This window comes from Fukomys damarensis, unplaced genomic scaffold (assembly GCF_012274545.1).
Source record: "Fukomys damarensis isolate Sample0158 unplaced genomic scaffold, DMR_v1.0_HiC HiC_scaffold_4, whole genome shotgun sequence".
In the NCBI taxonomy this organism is placed as follows: Eukaryota; Metazoa; Chordata; class Mammalia; order Rodentia; family Bathyergidae; genus Fukomys; species Fukomys damarensis.
Window position 1 is genome coordinate 59,079,856 of NW_022900916.1, and position 17,067 is coordinate 59,096,922.

Genomic DNA, 17,067 nt, shown 5'->3' on the forward strand with positions numbered 1-17,067 from the left:
CTGAGTTTATAAACTTGGGAAAATGATAAATGACTGAACATTCCCTCTACTGTTGTGAAGAGTAATCTTGGCTTATGATAGCTGAAGCAGTGGGCCTAGCAGTTGGGAGGAGACTGTGTTCATTTACTTTCAGTTGAATACATACTGTGCTCATTTTTCACTATAGGGTGTTTAACAGTTGGTTCTTTCCCTCTTGAATTGGAGGCATTCATACAGAGAACCCTGTTTGGTTCAGTAGGTTGTGATTTGTTTATAGAGTTGGTCTTACAGACTACCTGTCATGTCTGTCATGTGAGTGCTGGTTATACCTACAGCATTCTGCCCAGCAGCATAAGTGAGATAAGCATAGACAAGACAGAATGTCTATTCCTTGGCAAAGACAGTGGGATGACAAGAACATCAACAACAGATTCTAATGCAAGATGGAATAAGACAGGTCTTATATGAAGATTTTGAAGGGTGTCACATGAACTCAGGTCACTGATTTGCAAGGCTTTGTTGTCTTTAATGTATGTGTGGGAGCGGGACTGGGCATGAGGTGGGTGGTGGGAGACAGACTAAGAGTAGTTCCTATAGGGCCTCGAGTCGCCTACCTTGCAGGTGGGTCTCAAAATGAAGGCCCTCCAGAGCTTTCTGCACAGAGAAGTAGAGGTGGAGTCTGTGATTCTGAAAGGTGACTTTTGATGCACAGAAGGCAGGCTGCTCTTAGAGAAAGCCCCAGGCTGACATTTGAGGCCATACTGGTAATTTAGGTAAGGTATAAACAGGTCCTGAACCAGTAGCACTGGGTAAAAAGGAAAAGATGCTTTGAGGGAACTTTCAGAGGCCCAAGAGATGTAGTTTGGTAACAAGTTTACCCTTGGGGAAAAGGAAGCTTACAGAATTGAAAATGACAGCTTTTTAAGTGACCAGAAAACCACCTTGGAAATAACTAAGCTTTAAATGTAAAATAGGGACCCACTTTGAGTGTCAGGTGGGAGACATTGGAACAGCAGGCTTAGAGATGTGTAATTTTGTGGCCTTTATGAGACACTCACAGGGTACATTGCAGATAATAGTGGGAGATTTGAATGTGTAAGTCAAGCCTTGAGTTAACAAGGAATCCTCAGGGACTTGGCAGTGAGCACTTTGTCTCAGAAGCATCGTGGCCAGACCCCAGGGCAGAGGGCTGCCTGACACCTCCCATTCAAGGGGGAAGTCGGCCTACTCTAGAAAGATTTTCCCCTTCCAGTGAGGCTGCAGGACAGGTGCTCTAATACAGAGACTTCAAGTAGGCTCTGATTTTTAGTTAGTGTTTTCCTTTAGTCTTGTAATATGCACAATTTCAAACTACAAAAGAGTGGAGAGAAGTACAGTATAGTGCCTCACCATTTACGCTTTATTTAGCTTCAGTGTTTTTCAACATTTTGTCAAGCTTTTCCATCTTCCCACCTGTCTGGAGCAAGAAAAGGGAGCTAGAGTACTTTAGAGCACATCATTTCTCTTATGCTTTAGTTTGCACTCATTCATAAGGACAATTAATCCTTATACATGTATAAGTTATTGTCTCATCAAAGTTAAAATTAATTCCTTAATATCTTCTAATAAAAACTAATTTCATTTAAATACTTTGAAATCCTTGAGAGCCACTCCAGTGATACTTTTTAATTGCATACAAATTAGCTTTCTCTCTCAGGGCCTATTTGGAAGGGAGGCAGAATGTCCTGGGAAAGATGCAGACATGCTCTCTGCAGAGAGGATGCTTCTGCCCTGTGGTGCACAGTGAGTTTCAACGGGAAGCTAAGTTTTGTTTTGTGTCTGCTCGTATACCCTGGGAATAGTCACAGAGATCTATGATTACATGTTCTTACTTTAGAGCCTATGAATTACATCTGTATTCAGAGATACTCCCACAGTTTTGCTGCCTCTGACCCACATATCGTCCAGCTCCTTATTCTAGAGCAGTAGTTCTCAACCAAGACATATGGTTCTCTCTGGAGTTATTTTTGAATGTCATATGCATCTAGTGGGAAGAGGTGAGGGGATGCACAGGACAGCCTCTCATAGCAGGCTTGACCTGTGCAAAATGTCATTCAGCAGTGCCAGGCTGAGAAACGCTTTGTTACAGGAATAGCATATTTCAGAAAAGACCGCCTGTTAATCTGTCACATCATTTTGGGTACCAGATTGTGGTTTGGAACTGCTCTTCCTTAGAGCATAATGTTCCTGCATGCTTTTTCCTTTCACCTGCTTTATCTCAGCTGGATGTGGCCAGATCCTTGAACCTACCAAACTTTATTCCAGTTTTCTTTTCCTTTGTGCATCAGATTGTAGCACAGAATGGAAGCAGTTTGGTTTCCTGGGTTGGAAATTTAAAGAGAGGTGTATTTTCTCAACAGATGTTCACTGATTTGACCAAAGTTCTCTCTGGAAGGAGATAGTAGTTTGGGGTCCTTCATAAACTAACAGGTGGGGCTTGTTGAATCAAGATATAATCTATATTTCTTTAGCCTAGTTTTGAAAATGAGCAGTCAGTTGTAATTAAGTAAAAAAAAAATTTTACTTATTTCACCTTCTCTATTTGTAGGAAATACAGCTGGAGCACGCAAAGCAAGCTTTTGTGCAGCGTGACAGTGCCAAGACTGGAAGAGTCACAGCCATTGACTTCCGAGACATCATGGTCACCATCCGCCCCCATGTCTTGACACCATTTGTAGAAGAATGTCTAGTGGCTGTAAGTTGTAACTTGGCCCTAAGGAAGTAATTTGTTCTACTTGGTTTAAGCTAAGTAAATAAGAATATAAAGAACAATTCTTATAAATTATATAGGGTTTTTTTTTTCTGTTTAAAACACTAATATTTTCTTATCCTGATTGCATTTTTTACCAAACTCACAAGCAGAAAGTATGTTTTGGCTAGTTTTAGTGGCTAGGTTAATTTAATGTCTGGAGTATATGGAATATTTTACAAAAGTGTACCGTGTCTGTGGGGGGGCTGCTTCTACAAACACCCCTTCCCCTGCACACACATACATACAAATCAGTGCTGCTCAATGCACTTATATAAAATGACATAGTCTTTGCCTATAACCTACTCATTGATAACCTTAAATCATCTTTAGATTACTTGTAATACCTAATACATTGTAAATATAATTAATTAGTAGTTATGCTGTATTGCTTAGGGAATAAAAAGGGGAGAGTATTTGTTCAATACACAGGTAATTTTTCCCCAGAATCTTTTCAATCTGTGGTTGATTGAATTAAACCCATGGGTGTGGAACCAGCAGATATAGAAGGCTGATTATATTAACTGGTTAAAGAAGAAAAGAAAAATAAATTAATGATTACATGTTGATTCGGCCTCATATTTTGAGATATATGAAACATCAATCTTCTTCTTTAAGGAGCACACACATTTATTGTTCATTACAGTAGTGATCAAACCGAAACTTTAGATTTGCTCACTTATTGAAGCTTATTGACGCTGCCATGGCTGTTGTGACAGGCAGAACCATGCTGTCTTGCATCATGAAGCTTCCCTCCCAGAGGGTATCCAGCCATTGCCCTTCCTCAGAGGCCCTGGGGTGGTCTGCCCAGCACCATCTGCAGCGTGATTCCCAAGCCCTGGTTATGGAGCACCAGAATCACAGCAATTCTTAAGAATACAGACAGTAGATCTGTTCTGGGCTTGGACTTTACTGCCTATAGGTAATGAGCTCTTAGACCTTTTGGAAAGATTATAGATGATTCTGATGATCACTCAGATTTGGGAACCACTTGCCAGTGATAGCTTTCGTTTTTATTAATTCCAGGCTTCTAAGACTGAGTGTTTTCAATGTCATACAGGTTTCTTACCACGCTTAGGAACTCACCCCTGCCCTGCTTTATTTTGTGTTGCATCTTCTATAGAGTGGCTTTCAGACCTGACCTTTCCCTCTCTGGCACAGTGTTAATCTAACTCCTTTTCCTGGCCGCCTCTTCCTACTCCATGCTACATCATGTCAGCTATTTTATATGATTACTAAGTGAAGATTTATGTGGTTGTTACCTTATGAAGAAGTGTTTTCCTAATGAAAATATTTTGCGTTGTTAGGGAGAGATAGATTTTGAAACCCCAAAATGAAGTTTCATTCAGAATGGACATTTTGTCTCTTTCCCTTGTCCCCATGTAAGAAATATGGCTTCTTAAAAATTTTGATTAATAGAATCCCCACCAGTCTTACCCTCCATTCAAGCGTATGAGATCTCATATTGTTACCATAATATGCTTATTTGTTAAAAATCCCACCAAAGTAAAGTCTATACTTAAATGATTATTTATTGCCGGTTATAAGTAATTTGACAATTCTTGCTATTAATATTAGATTGGCCACTTTCACAGTATGGGTGCATCGATGCACACTTTCACATGTATAGCACGTGTGTGTATGTGCGCATGTGTAAAATATAGTTTTGTATGTAGAAGCCTGTAAGATGTGTTCATTAGATGAAATAAACCAACTTATAAAACATTTCCAATTGAAATTTGAACTTATTACTACTGATCTTGTTAAAGTCCTACACATGTATTTATTTAGTTTTCTGGGAGAAGGTACAGGTTCTGGTCATGATTAGTTTTAGTTACTTTTGGGAAATATTTATAGCTTTCTTTTATTTTAATGTGAAACAAAAAATTTAATGGTCATGTCTTCTTATACATACATTCTTGATTACTTCCAAACTAGCATTAGATATAATATGTACTTCTGCATCATCTTCACCTATACATTTTTTGTTTCTCTTCTCTCTCTTATTTTCAACTTCCCGAGGCTGCTGGAGGTACTACATCCCATCAAGTTAGCTTCTCCTATTTTAATGGATTTAATTCACTTCTTAACAACATGGAACTCATTAGAAAGATCTACAGCACTTTGGCTGGCAACAGGAAAGATGTAGAAGTGACCAAGGGTGAGTGAGAAAATATTGGAATTCTTGCCTGAGAGTATCTTGGGGAATGAAGGAGACAACCAGGAGTTTATGTTACAGATTTTTCATTCACACTCACACATATTAACTATATGGTATGTGTGTCGTACATCCTATGATCAGACAAACAAAAGCAAACAAAACAATCCTCACTAAGTTTTAAATAAAACAAAGACAGTATTCGAATTCGAAAAACATGTAGTTTCCGAAATATTTTCAGACCTTGCTAGAACTTGAGCTCAATTGACAGTCTCTAAAGTGGCCTTCAGAAGTACATGAGGAACCCAACAGACTTGTATTGGAGACTGTGTAAATTGATTTTATGAACCACAATAAGATACTGTATTATTTTTTAATGAGATTTTTTTTCTTAAAACAGAGAGATTCACTTAGGAATTCTACTTAATAAAACCTCTTGGGACCTATGTGTATAGAAGTTTCATATACGCTTGTTTACTCATTTTCCTTTATCTGACATTTGAGTGACATCCTGTGTCATTTATTCAAATGACACTGAACTTTTAAGCTGAATGTTGGAGAAAATAGTCTGTCTGTTCTTCCAAGCGAATAAAAGAACTACAGAAATTCTCACCTTGTTTGGATTGCCTTGAGTTCTGTGACTGATAATAAAGTTTTGTGATGTTCACTTATTCCAGTGCCTTGAATTAATGCTAAATTTAATGCTATTCCTTCTTGAATCCTTTCCTTTTAACTTTTTTCCATACAGAGGAGTTTGTTCTGGCAGCCCAGAAATTTGGTCAGGTTACACCCATGGAAGTAGACATCTTGTTTCAGTTAGCAGACTTATATGAGCCAAGGGGGTAAGTTGGCTTTTTTTTTTTTTTAATTAGCTTAATAAAAGGAGGCTTGGCAGTAGGGGTGGGAGGAGGGCAACAATGAGGAGAAAACGAAGGCAACTGAAGGCTGTACTAAAATATGGGAAACAGTAAAATGGACTTTTCAAAATTCCATAATGTAAATTTAATAAACTGGTATTTTGTTGCTGCTTGTGCTTGTTTTCCCTCCAGACGAATGACTTTAGCAGATATCGAGCGAATTGCTCCCCTGGAAGAGGGAACTCTGCCCTTCAACTTGGCTGAGGCCCAGAGGCAGGTGAGTGAAGGGACTAGATTTGTACCCTGATCTTCCCTTAGGGAGACACCTCCTTTTTACTTGCATTTGTCCTCCTGGTATTGGTATCTGACTTACATTTTTCCATCTACTACCGAAATCCAGATAATTTTCAGAGGGCAGAAAAGAAGTTACTTAGAGACCTTCTGATGAACAGATACTGGCATTTGTTTCTTTCTTTCATAGATAGGTTGATTTTCTCATGCACTGGGAGCCAAGCACTCCCAAAATGTGTAGATTGATTCTTCTCCCCAAAGTCTCGTGTTGGGTGTGGAAAGAGTCCCTGGGTTGATGTCACTGTCCCTGCAGCCTCTGTGTGTTGCTAAATGCAAGCCATCTCTGCTGTGTTGAGTGGGGCTCTGTCAGCACGTTGTCTGAGTGCCATGCCTTCTGTTTTTCTGAATATCAAAATGAGATAATTTTGTTTAGTCTGGAGTCGTAGTTTGAAGGCTTTTAGACCTATTTTCTCTATGAAAAGATTCATAAGTTATGTGGAAACAATTTTAGGAATGTTAAATTTTATTTTATGGTTAACAGAAACCAATCTCTTGAAGTTATGGGAGTCAGAAACTTAAGACACGGAACCTCCTCATTTAACTCTTGCTCGACTCTCCATTGGTCAGGAGTAGAGAAGAAAAGCCTTCATAACGTGTGCAGCATTTGCACGGCATTTGTAAAATAAATCCTCTCACAGACAGAGTGTCGTTTTTAGAAAAATACCTCCTTTAAGGCAAAGCCATCTCTGAATCCTCTGAGACCTCACTGTTTTTGGCTTGGGGCTCTGGGTCTGTACAGAGACGCCAGTTTGACCACAATGGGTTGATGCAGGCTACATTTTTAGGACTGTCAGGCTGGGAGCCAGGACCCTCCTTTTAGCTCCTTCCCACCCAAAAGAAGCAGCAAGTTTTGTGTGTAGCATGTAAGTCAAAGCAGTGGGTGTGTGCTCAGTAAATCCTAATGAGGCACCTCTGGAACCCAGCTGGCTGTGGTTAAAAGAGGAAGCCGATTTCCCTTAGTGCAGGAGAAAGAACTGTATAATCACGTCCAGAGGTGGAAGCAACATTGCTTTCCCTCCCTTTGATTTTAAACAATGCTTATGAGATGATTATCTCTTTGTCTGTATGACACCAACTATTGTAGAAATTTGAGGATTAAGAAAAACAGAGTTTCTGTGTTAGGTCTCTCTTGTTCTCCAGCTGGCAGTAGTCTCCGCACCATTTCCATTTATGCCCTTTGCAGCTTTTGAGAGTAATGGGTGATTGTTGATACTGGCCACGAAAGGGTTAGGCTAGTTTGATGAGATTTACAGCAGGAAATGATTGGCTGCTGCTTAGAGGTTTAGAGCAATTCACAGCTGCCTTCCAGGAATATAGTGTGCTTTTTACTGCACAAACCCCACTGGGCCTAACAGATTCAAGTGTAGGAGGTCATCCACCTGTGGACAAGGGTGCCTGTTCCAACCCTGTGCAGCCCTTGAAGCGTTTGTCCTCCCTGAGGAGTGAAGGAGGAGTCTCTCGTGTCATTTTAAGAACATGCTAACATTTCTTGCTTCTGAAAAGTTAAATGAAAGTCTGGAATTTTTCTTTAGATAAGGAATTAGTGGTAATGGTAGGCTCCTTCCTCTCATTATTTTCAGAGTATTTTTCACTCATTATTTTGATGCCAGATTGTTTCTAAGTGTTGCGTATTTTTATCTGTATAAATAATGCTTTTTGGATATGTCTGTCACAAAGAAGATGCTACTGATCTCCATCTGTACACAGACAGAATTGGAAACAACCCATGAAATTTGCAGAAGAAATGTTTTACATTCATAGAAATGCATATTCCTATGTAAAGCTATTTTCAGTCAGGTGTCTTTGAAGGAGATTCCAAATCATCTCATTGTATTAGAATTGTGTTAGTGACAGCAACTAAAATTCAGTGGGTTGATAGCTGGGGCTGGTGATTATTTTCATTGTTCACTGATTTTAATTATCATGACTTTTGAAAAACAAATTTTATTGAATGTATTTATTCATTCAACAGGTATTTATTAAGCACTGAGTGTCACCCTCATTTGACAACTCTGACATAAAATTACTGTTTTATTTATGCAGGCAGAGAAGAGCAATACTCTAAAGTGTTCTGGTCTTAGAAACACTAAAGATAGTAGAGGTCAAAAGAACAGCAACACAGCCATCACCTGTTCTAACGTAGGAATTTTGGAAAGATAGGCAAAGAAGAGGAAAAAGTAACAATCACTTTTAATACAGCCACCTACTTACACTCACCATAAATGCTTCACATATCTCTGGGTAGTAAGGGCACCAAAATGTTAGGATTAATTGTGTTTGTGTGTTTGTGTGTGTAGTAAAAAATGACTCCATGGTGCATAATCTTTAAAAAGTATTTTTCTAAAAAATTACCACTTAAAAAGGTAAAAAGAATTGTACTGCCCATTGTGCTCTATTTAGCTTGTGTTTTCATATATGGTAGCTTGTAAAAATTTTTGCTAACATCAGCTGCCCTTTAGCAATACCACTTTAAGCTAGAAATAGTGGCACATGCTCATTGTCCAGCATTCAGGAGGCCGAAACCAGAGGAACACTGCAAGTTTGAGGCCAGCCTGAGCTACTTTAGTGTATTCAAGGCAAACCCATTGCAGGCTCGGGTTATGTACATTTTACTTATTTAGGTAATGTATTACCAAATTTTCCTCAGCTTACTCTGGGCTTAATGACAAATTTGAGAAAGCTTGTATTTAATCAACCCTTGCCAGACTAGGTATTGCCATTTAAAACAAAAACAAAAAATACAAATCAAAAACCAGGCAAGGTGATTAATAAAGAGTAATAGAGTTATCTCATGAGTATTTTAAAATTTACATCTCTTCGATCACTAATGGGAGTTGAACATTTGGAAATAGGTTCATAATATTTTTGGTAGGAGATGCTCTGATTATATTCAAATTTGACTTAAACATTAATAGCAATAAAAACTTTTTTTTTTTTTGGTTTTTTGAGACAGGGTCTCACTATATAGTTGAGACTGACCTGGAACTCACTATGTAGTGCAGGCTGGTCTTGAACTAACAGCAATCCTCCTGCCTCAGCTTCCCGAGTGCTGGGATTACAGGTGTGCGCCACCACACCCGGCCGGGCAATAAAAACTTTTTTTTTTTTTGGTTTTTTGAGACAGGGTCTCACTATATAGTTGAGACTGACCTGGAACTCACTATGTAGTGCAGGCTGGTCTTGAACTAACAGCAATCCTCCTGCCTCAGCTTCCCGAGTGCTGGGATTACAGGTGTGCGCCACCACACCCGGCCGGGCAATAAAAACTTTTTATTATCCCTAAAATGTACCAATAAACTCAATAAAATTAAAAAAAAACTTTTTATTAATAAGTACTTAAGGAATCTAACCCTACTTTCCTCTTTCACATTTTGCTTGTATCGCAGATTTAGAGCCCAGTAAAGAATTTTTAAAATAATATGTACTTGGTTTTTTTTTTCTGCCTGTTCTTTTTTGTTCTGCCCCTGCCTGCCTTCTCTACATCGTGTGCGTGCGAAGCAGAAGGCCCTGGGTGATTCAGCTCGGCCAGTTCTCCTACAGATCGCGGAGTCAGCCTACAGGTTTGGTCTGGGTTCCATTGCTGGAGGTTAGTCAGGGCTGAGAGTAAACTTGTCGTATTTATTATTCCTTCTGTCTTTTCTCACTTTCCACCTGCAGTATTACAGGACAGAGCTTTCTGTCTTTGTTTTGCAAGCCAGTTACCAGTCTGTATCTATGAAGAAGGACCAGAGGAAATGAGGTTTTTGTCCATATCTCCACACAGTCAGGGTCTTACAAATGGCAATTTTCTCTTACTTATCTTCAGCCAGGCTTTCTAAAGACAAGTTAATAATGAGATTAGGGGGCCAGGGATTTAGCTCAGTGATTCTGCCACCTGCCGCGCAAGCACAAGGACCCGAGTTTGATCCCCGGTACCAAAAAAAAGAAAAGTGATGATGTTAGGCTCTGGTGATAATGCTTTTAATTTAAACTGTGACATCCTTTTATCAGGGGATTCTTAAATGAAATTCCATAATGGTTTACTAAGGGTAGTATGATTTTAAAATCTGTACATGAGAATTTTGCATCTCTTCTGAGCCTTTGATTGTATCTTCCTCTTTTCCTCCATTTGACCTTGTCCATTTCCCTCTGAAATGTTGATATTTAATTTTAGCTGTTGGAGCCACGGCTGTGTATCCTATAGATCTTGTGAAAACTCGAATGCAGAACCAGCGATCAACTGGCTCTTTTGTGGGAGAGCTCATGTATAAAAACAGCTTTGATTGTTTTAAGAAAGTGCTACGCTATGAAGGCTTCTTTGGACTGTACAGAGGTTAGTGCCATGTGCTAAATTTATATAAAATGAAATCGTAACTAAAGGTTTGGTTTCTGATCTTGGTACCTGAGATGCATTAGACTGTTAAAATGGAAATACAGCAGACTCAATTTTCCATGCTAGTGGGAATAAGCTGGAGGCATGTAAGGCATGTCTAATCCAAACAGCCCATAATCTGAAAGCCATTTTTATTTCTTAACATAATTATTTTTATAAACATCATCAGTGAGGATTTAGAATGTTCATTGTGTTCTTAAAGTATCGCACTCACCAGCAAGTATAGAAAGGTATTCTAGGGACAGACAGGACAAACTCTGCTCAGGATTCATGCTTCTCCCAGAATGTATAATGGTCTTACCTGCGGTTTCAGTTTTTATAGATTCAGCTACTCATGGTCAACCATGATCTGAAAATTCCAGATATAAACAATTCGTAACTTGTAAATTGTGCACTAGTCTGAGAAGTACGATGATATAGTAAGCCGCTGGCGTATGAATGAGTTCAGTCCTGACAAAATGTTCCTAAGTTGGATTCATTCCTAATCAGACAAAGTGGGTCTTGCCTAGTACACCTGTGAAAGTTCGCAATTTGATTATTTGTAAGTTGTGGACTTACTGTATCTTCCACTTTTCTCCTCTAAAAGGAAGCAAAAGATCCTCCTCCTAATGCATTGTAGAGGTGGTAGCCTAATTTTACACTAGAGGGCCCATGTCCTTCTCTCTCCTCCTCACATGGGTTTATATCATCTCTCATCCTTTCAGAAGAAGGGTGAAGAGCACACAATCACATAATCTCAATTATCGTATATTATTATAATTGTTTTATTGTTGTTAATCTCTTTCTGTGCCTGAGAGAGAGAAGTACCTATCATGGATGTTGGGAACTCTGTACCACAAAAGTCATGCAGATGACCAAGGGTTCGGTGGAGGCCTCTTTTCCTACCTGAATTAAAGTTGCCTCTTTTCTTCCTCTGACTCTGTATACAATGGACTGATTCACATAGCACTCCAACCAGGTCATCCCATGTCTTGAGCTCCTTTATTCACCTAAGGGTTTATTAAGCAGTGGTAACAGGAACAAAGACAATGGCCACAGATGCTCTGCTTTCTGTTGGTGTTGGCTTGTGGAGACACACTTTGATTTCCCAGTCTCTTTTCATGCTTGCTTTGTACAAAGTGCATTTGTAGCAGGTAATGTCCAGAATTACAAGGAGGCTCACACCAGTCTGCTTTGCCATTTGGCCAACTGCAGGTTTTCTTCCCACTCCCTACTGGAGCTTGCTCTTGAAGACGGAAACAATGCTTAGTACTCTGTCCGCTGAAGTGAATGGTGACACTAGCAGCCTTGTAAACCGAGCCTATCCTGCCATCTGCTGACTCTAGTCTCCAAAGTAAGCACCCAAGTTAAACAAAAACCTCAATAGCCAGAGGTATTCAACTGCAGAGAAGTTCCATTTTGTAGGTCCTATTATATACATAGATAACCCTCATCAAAGGCCTTTTGATCTTTTCTCTGCCTTCCTTTGCTGGCCCCCTGCCTCTTCTCACAGTTTGGAAGGTCTGTGACCCCAGGTGATTGATGATGACCCTGCAGGGTCACCACCTTCCATGTGAAATACCCATCCCCTTCCCATGACAACAGCCTCCCAAATGAAATGGCTCCCAAGTGGTACAAGGTTAATGTCACAGTTCCCTCTGCAGTGAGTTGCACAAAAGTGGCCACCTTACCTGTTCATGTGGGTGGTTTTTTGAAAGGAGAACTTTGAACCTCTAGTTTAGACAGATATTTGAGCCTTGATGTTGCTTCTACCATTTTTATGGACCTTTTTTTTTTTTTTGTGGGTATTGGAATAAATGTCACAAGTGCATTTAGAATTCTGATAACCTCTCCTAATGCTGCTAAATGTCTTCAGTTTGCTTGTGTTAACATGGTTTGTTTTTCATTTGTAATCCCTTCTCTTTGCTATCTGACCACACCTGGTAAATCCTGATTCTTGGTTATATCTAGATTTCTCTTTGACTTTTCCTTTTGAACCCATAGACAGAAGAAGTCAAAGTGCACTTGAGTACTGAGTGCTGAGCTAATGTGGGCTGGAAGAGAGGGTTTTATCTTTGGCTGTTACTGCATGTGTAAGATGGGAGCTGCTGCTTTTAGCCTCGCAGGAAGGGGAAGTGAGCTGGCACATTAGAGACAGAGGCTCACTCTCAGCACTAGTTTATAAAACAGCAGTTTTTCCAACCTGCTTAGAGTGCCTGGACCCTCAGGGCAGGGGATGGAGCTGTCTGTCAGGATGACAGGTAGACTGTGCATGTAAGAAGATTAGCTCTGGGAGTCACCTATGTTCATTTCTTTACCAGTTCTTCCTTTCTCTTGCAGAAGATTTTAACAAAGATTTACTGTAAAACTCTTGCTCAGTTTCGATCTGTAATTTGGATCTTGAGAGCAAAGAGATGATGGACAGTTCAAGTTTTTTTTTTAAAAAGATGTACAGTCTCGCCTGGAAAATGACTTACTGCTCTTCTTGATTGGTCTGGGACCAGTTTCCTTTAGTTTCTTGTACCTAATCATTAATTGTATGCAACAGCATGTCTGTAAATACTGATCATTGGGCAAGAGGGAGAAAGATGGAGATAGACGCGACTCCTTGGAAAGGATCATTTAAACCGTTGTTTAACGTAAATAATAACAGAAGTAAAACAGACCTGAAATATTTCAGAGACTCAGTATTATAACTTGTTTACAGTGATATAAAATAACTGCTTGTGATTCTTTGTACATTTCTCATTAAATATAATTTTATTGTTTCAAAATTGTAACTTTCTAAGGGAAAACAGTTAAATTTAAATTTTGAGAATATAAACTTGCTACAGTTATCGCTTCACCTAGCAATATTTAAGATGTTGAAATACATTTCCTAATTTATAAACATGTTTCAAAATATTGAGCATTTTTTCATAGTTTAAAATTTTTGCATCACATATAATTTTTCCTCCATCAAGACATATATAATTGCTCCTATTCCCTGAATAGGCTCATTATGGAATGTTGCTGAAATGAGGTCTCTCCCCTATTTAAAATTACCTTTGTGTGTACAGTACTTTTTAAAAAGTTGTTGAATGACTCTGAAAGAAGGTGCTTTTGCAACATGAGTTCTTATTACAAGGTTGTAACTATCTCTCTGTCATACTGTCTGTCTCTTAAAATCAGAATTCAAGAAGCTGTTTTTGTGCCTAACAAGTAGTTTCCTGTAGAACTGAAAAAGAAAATCATTTCTGAAGAATTCATTCAGTACTTCAGGACACACTGTTTTGCTTTTGCTTTCTGTGGCAGCTGCCAGCATCTGCACACAGTCCTGGAAGTGTCCATCGGTAAGCAGGGAGCACATCTGAATCCCCGCCCACTGTCCCACACTGACTCCGTAGGCGTGAAGACTGCAGCAGTAGAGTCACCAGAAACCGTAACCCTGGGAGCCAGTTAGTCGTTATCTCCTGGTCTCTGGTCTCTGTGTAGGTTCCAGGACCATTATATTTTGCATACAGTCTCCTTAAAAATCTCAGGACACTCGATCTATAGATTTTCTCTATAACACAGAGCACTTTCTGTACAAGAAAATGACTGATTTTCCCAGATTGTTTTGGGGGCAGCTAATTTATGAAAATTTGGCCCCCAGGTGAAGTTTGTAGTGTTTCAAGAAATGCTACTGTACTTGAGATGATCCAGCACTACCTGAAGTCACTTATAAAAATACTTTTATAAAGCTTCTGTTTCCTCCTGTCACCAGGCCAATTTAATTCACTCAGCTGTTCAAAACCCACAATGAATTTACCTGACAGCTCATTTGGTTTGAGTGAACTGCAGGAGCAGATGAGTCAGTCGTGGTCTGCTGTGCACTGGGCTCGTCTAAGAGGAATGGTTGGGTAAATGGCCTCATGTTCAGGAATAACTCACTTCTGCTTTTAAACTTTACAATGTCCTCTTCTCTCAGATGCCTCAGGTGATGAGATGAGCAGCCTTAGAATTTAGAAAATGTTTTGAGAGGATCTTTGAGAAGGGTGTGCATTCCAAAGAAGTCAAGGTCCGTCAGAAATACTTGTATAGGAACATTTTTGTTTCTGTTGGTAGGAGAATCCATAAGAAAGCTTTCCTAGAAAGAGACATTAGATAATGTCATGGATTAAAGCTAGTTCAGAGCAGTGCTTCCTTGTCAGTCTTTGTCACCACATCATCAGCCCACCCTGACAGGGGTTTGCAGTTCTGAACGTGTCTGTCTAGTGTGAAACAGTCATTCTCCCCTCTGGAACGTTCCCAAGGTGACATCTAGAGGATGCTGTGGTGATATCTCAGGAAGCCATTAAACTGTGTGTATTCCAGGGAAGAGTTTTATCAGGCAGCTGGCTAGGTTAAGCCGAGTCTCTTCTGATGATAAGGGGTGCCATAGAAAGGAGTAAAATTCCTTCTTGCATAATTCTTGTGGATAAAAATAGATTGATAAGTCTTAGCCCCAAAATAAAATGGGTTCTGCTTTGCATTCCTTATGAACATACACACCCTAGAACAAATCACAGTTAGTCTGTGAACTGCCATGACACATGAGTCTACCCTTGTGCAGCAAGGCTTTTAGTGAGTGCAGAATGGGTTGTTTTGAGTAATGAAATTTTCATGGCCACCCTTGTACCTATGCTCTTTCCCCAGGTCCACTATTTCACCACCTTGGGTACCAGCCCAGAGAGCCTTTGTGCAACTGGACTGCAATAAGGGCTTTGAAATGGGATAGTACATACAGTTGGGAAGGTGTATGTCGCCCTTAGGTCTGGGGGCAACATTAATGAAAAGCAGACAGACGAGGAGGTGGGGTAGGGAGAGGAGGAGGAGGAGGGAGAAAAGGGTGCTTGATCAAGTGAAGAGAGACAGGCATGGAAAGAGGAGCAAGAATAAAAGCTACAGGGTAGGGCACTCAGAGTGCTGATAGCTCCAGAATAAAGGTTAATCTGATGTTGAAAGCAAGGAAGTCTCTCAGCAAAGACTGGCAAGTATAGTAGCCTCGATAGTGAGGTCAAGAGGGTAAGAATTGAGCATAGTAGGGGTTGCTGCTGGATGGAAGCGAGGTATCAGAACAGTGTGCTGGCTGTGGCTTTACTTATGCGACAATGGCTATTTTGTGGATGAATCTCTCTTACCAAATTCTGCTGCTTATCTCTTACCTGAATGTCTTTGGCCCTGCTGTATGTGCTCTCTATTTTTTTCAGTGCTGTGCTGGCCACTCTTGAACTTCCTTTTGTCTTAGTTTTTTAGTTTTACCCTTATTAGAAGTCCACAGTCTCTGTTATACTGCTTGTCATGTCTAGTGTGTTCTTTTGCAACAACACCTGTGTGCAGCTATAGTTGTGTGTGGACCATCAGCTGGTTTCTGATCACAGCTTTCCAAAAGAGCCTACTAGGCAGGAGCTGGAGACTGAGCAGGAGAGGCAGGATATCGATGCCTAGTGAGGCCACCTTCCTTTTGCTACATGAAGGTTCCAGTCAGTGTAGGGTGCTGGCCACAAGAGTTAGGGTCCAAGAAGAAAATTTTAGAATAGTCTAGTGTGGAAGAGATGCTTTGTGAGGCAGAGAAGGAAGTTGGTGTAGTAAGTGAACTAGCGGGAAAAGTTAAACACTGGGGACAGAAAAGCCTGGTATGAGAAGAGTAGTAGATCTCAATAGCTAGCTGGTGACTACGAGGCAAACTGTTTAACCCCCATATTGATTTCCATGAAGGAGGGGGAAGAATAATTCACAATAATGATGGTGGTGATATTGATGAAGATAAACATTAACATAAACAGTAGCAAAGCCCATTTCTGCAGTACATGCTGTTGTGTTATGGCCCCGTTCTGAAGGATTTACCTCTGTTCAATCATTTCATCTTCACATTTACCCCATGAGATGGTGCTATGATTATTCCCATGCTACAGGTATAGAAACTAAGATACAAAGAGATTGAGTAACTTGTTAGCAATTACATAGGTCATAAAGAACAAAGTGAGAATTCAAACCTAGCAGCCAGGCTCCAGACCTGTGCTTTTAATAATTCACCTCTTCTGTACCCCATAGAAATTATGTTGTTAAAAGTTATTTATCAGCTAAGGTTGAGAAATGTTTAAATTTTTAACTAAAGATTTTTATTTTAGCTTAGAAACAGTTGGAGATGTGTTGTTAGGTCTGTGCTAATTCCTTATCTTTGCCTGCAGAAGCAGGGCCCCTAGATAACTCTGAGACCAGATGTGCCTTCCCTGTCTGGGGACAGCTCTTCTAAGGATAGGTTAATGTCATGGGGGCAACACCTTATTCCTTACCTAATACTGCACTGTGAACATTCAGGCTTATTTGCCTCTTGTAAACAAGAAAAGAATCAAGGATATATCTTGAAAAGATAGGGAGGAAGAAATATTACCTGTTCTGGATACATAAAATCAGGTAATGAGTATCTGGCTTTGTATAACTTTACTCATTGGATTATAAAAATAAACCAGCAGATAGTAATCAGCACTTTTGTTTTAGCAGTGAAAAACCCAAAGTCATAGAGTATCTTAGCCAGTGCCACTCATCAGGGAAGATGGCAAACCTAAGGTTTCAGCTCAGG

At 39.8% G+C, this 17,067-nt stretch overlaps 1 protein-coding gene across 2 annotated transcripts in view; it reads left to right on the plus strand.

Annotated features, from left to right (window-relative positions):
* Window positions 1–17,067, plus strand: part of Slc25a13 (solute carrier family 25 member 13) — a 198,168-nt gene that overhangs the window by 119,189 nt on the left and 61,912 nt on the right. For both annotated transcript variants that reach the window (XM_010603394.2, XM_010603396.3), the window contains 6 exons: window positions 2,567–2,713; window positions 4,790–4,928; window positions 5,674–5,767; window positions 5,975–6,059; window positions 9,632–9,719; window positions 10,287–10,445. In XM_010603394.2, the coding sequence (XP_010601696.2) occupies window positions 2,567–2,713; window positions 4,790–4,928; window positions 5,674–5,767; window positions 5,975–6,059; window positions 9,632–9,719; window positions 10,287–10,445 (712 nt within the window). The remainder of the gene's footprint in view (window positions 1–2,566; window positions 2,714–4,789; window positions 4,929–5,673; window positions 5,768–5,974; window positions 6,060–9,631; window positions 9,720–10,286; window positions 10,446–17,067) is intronic.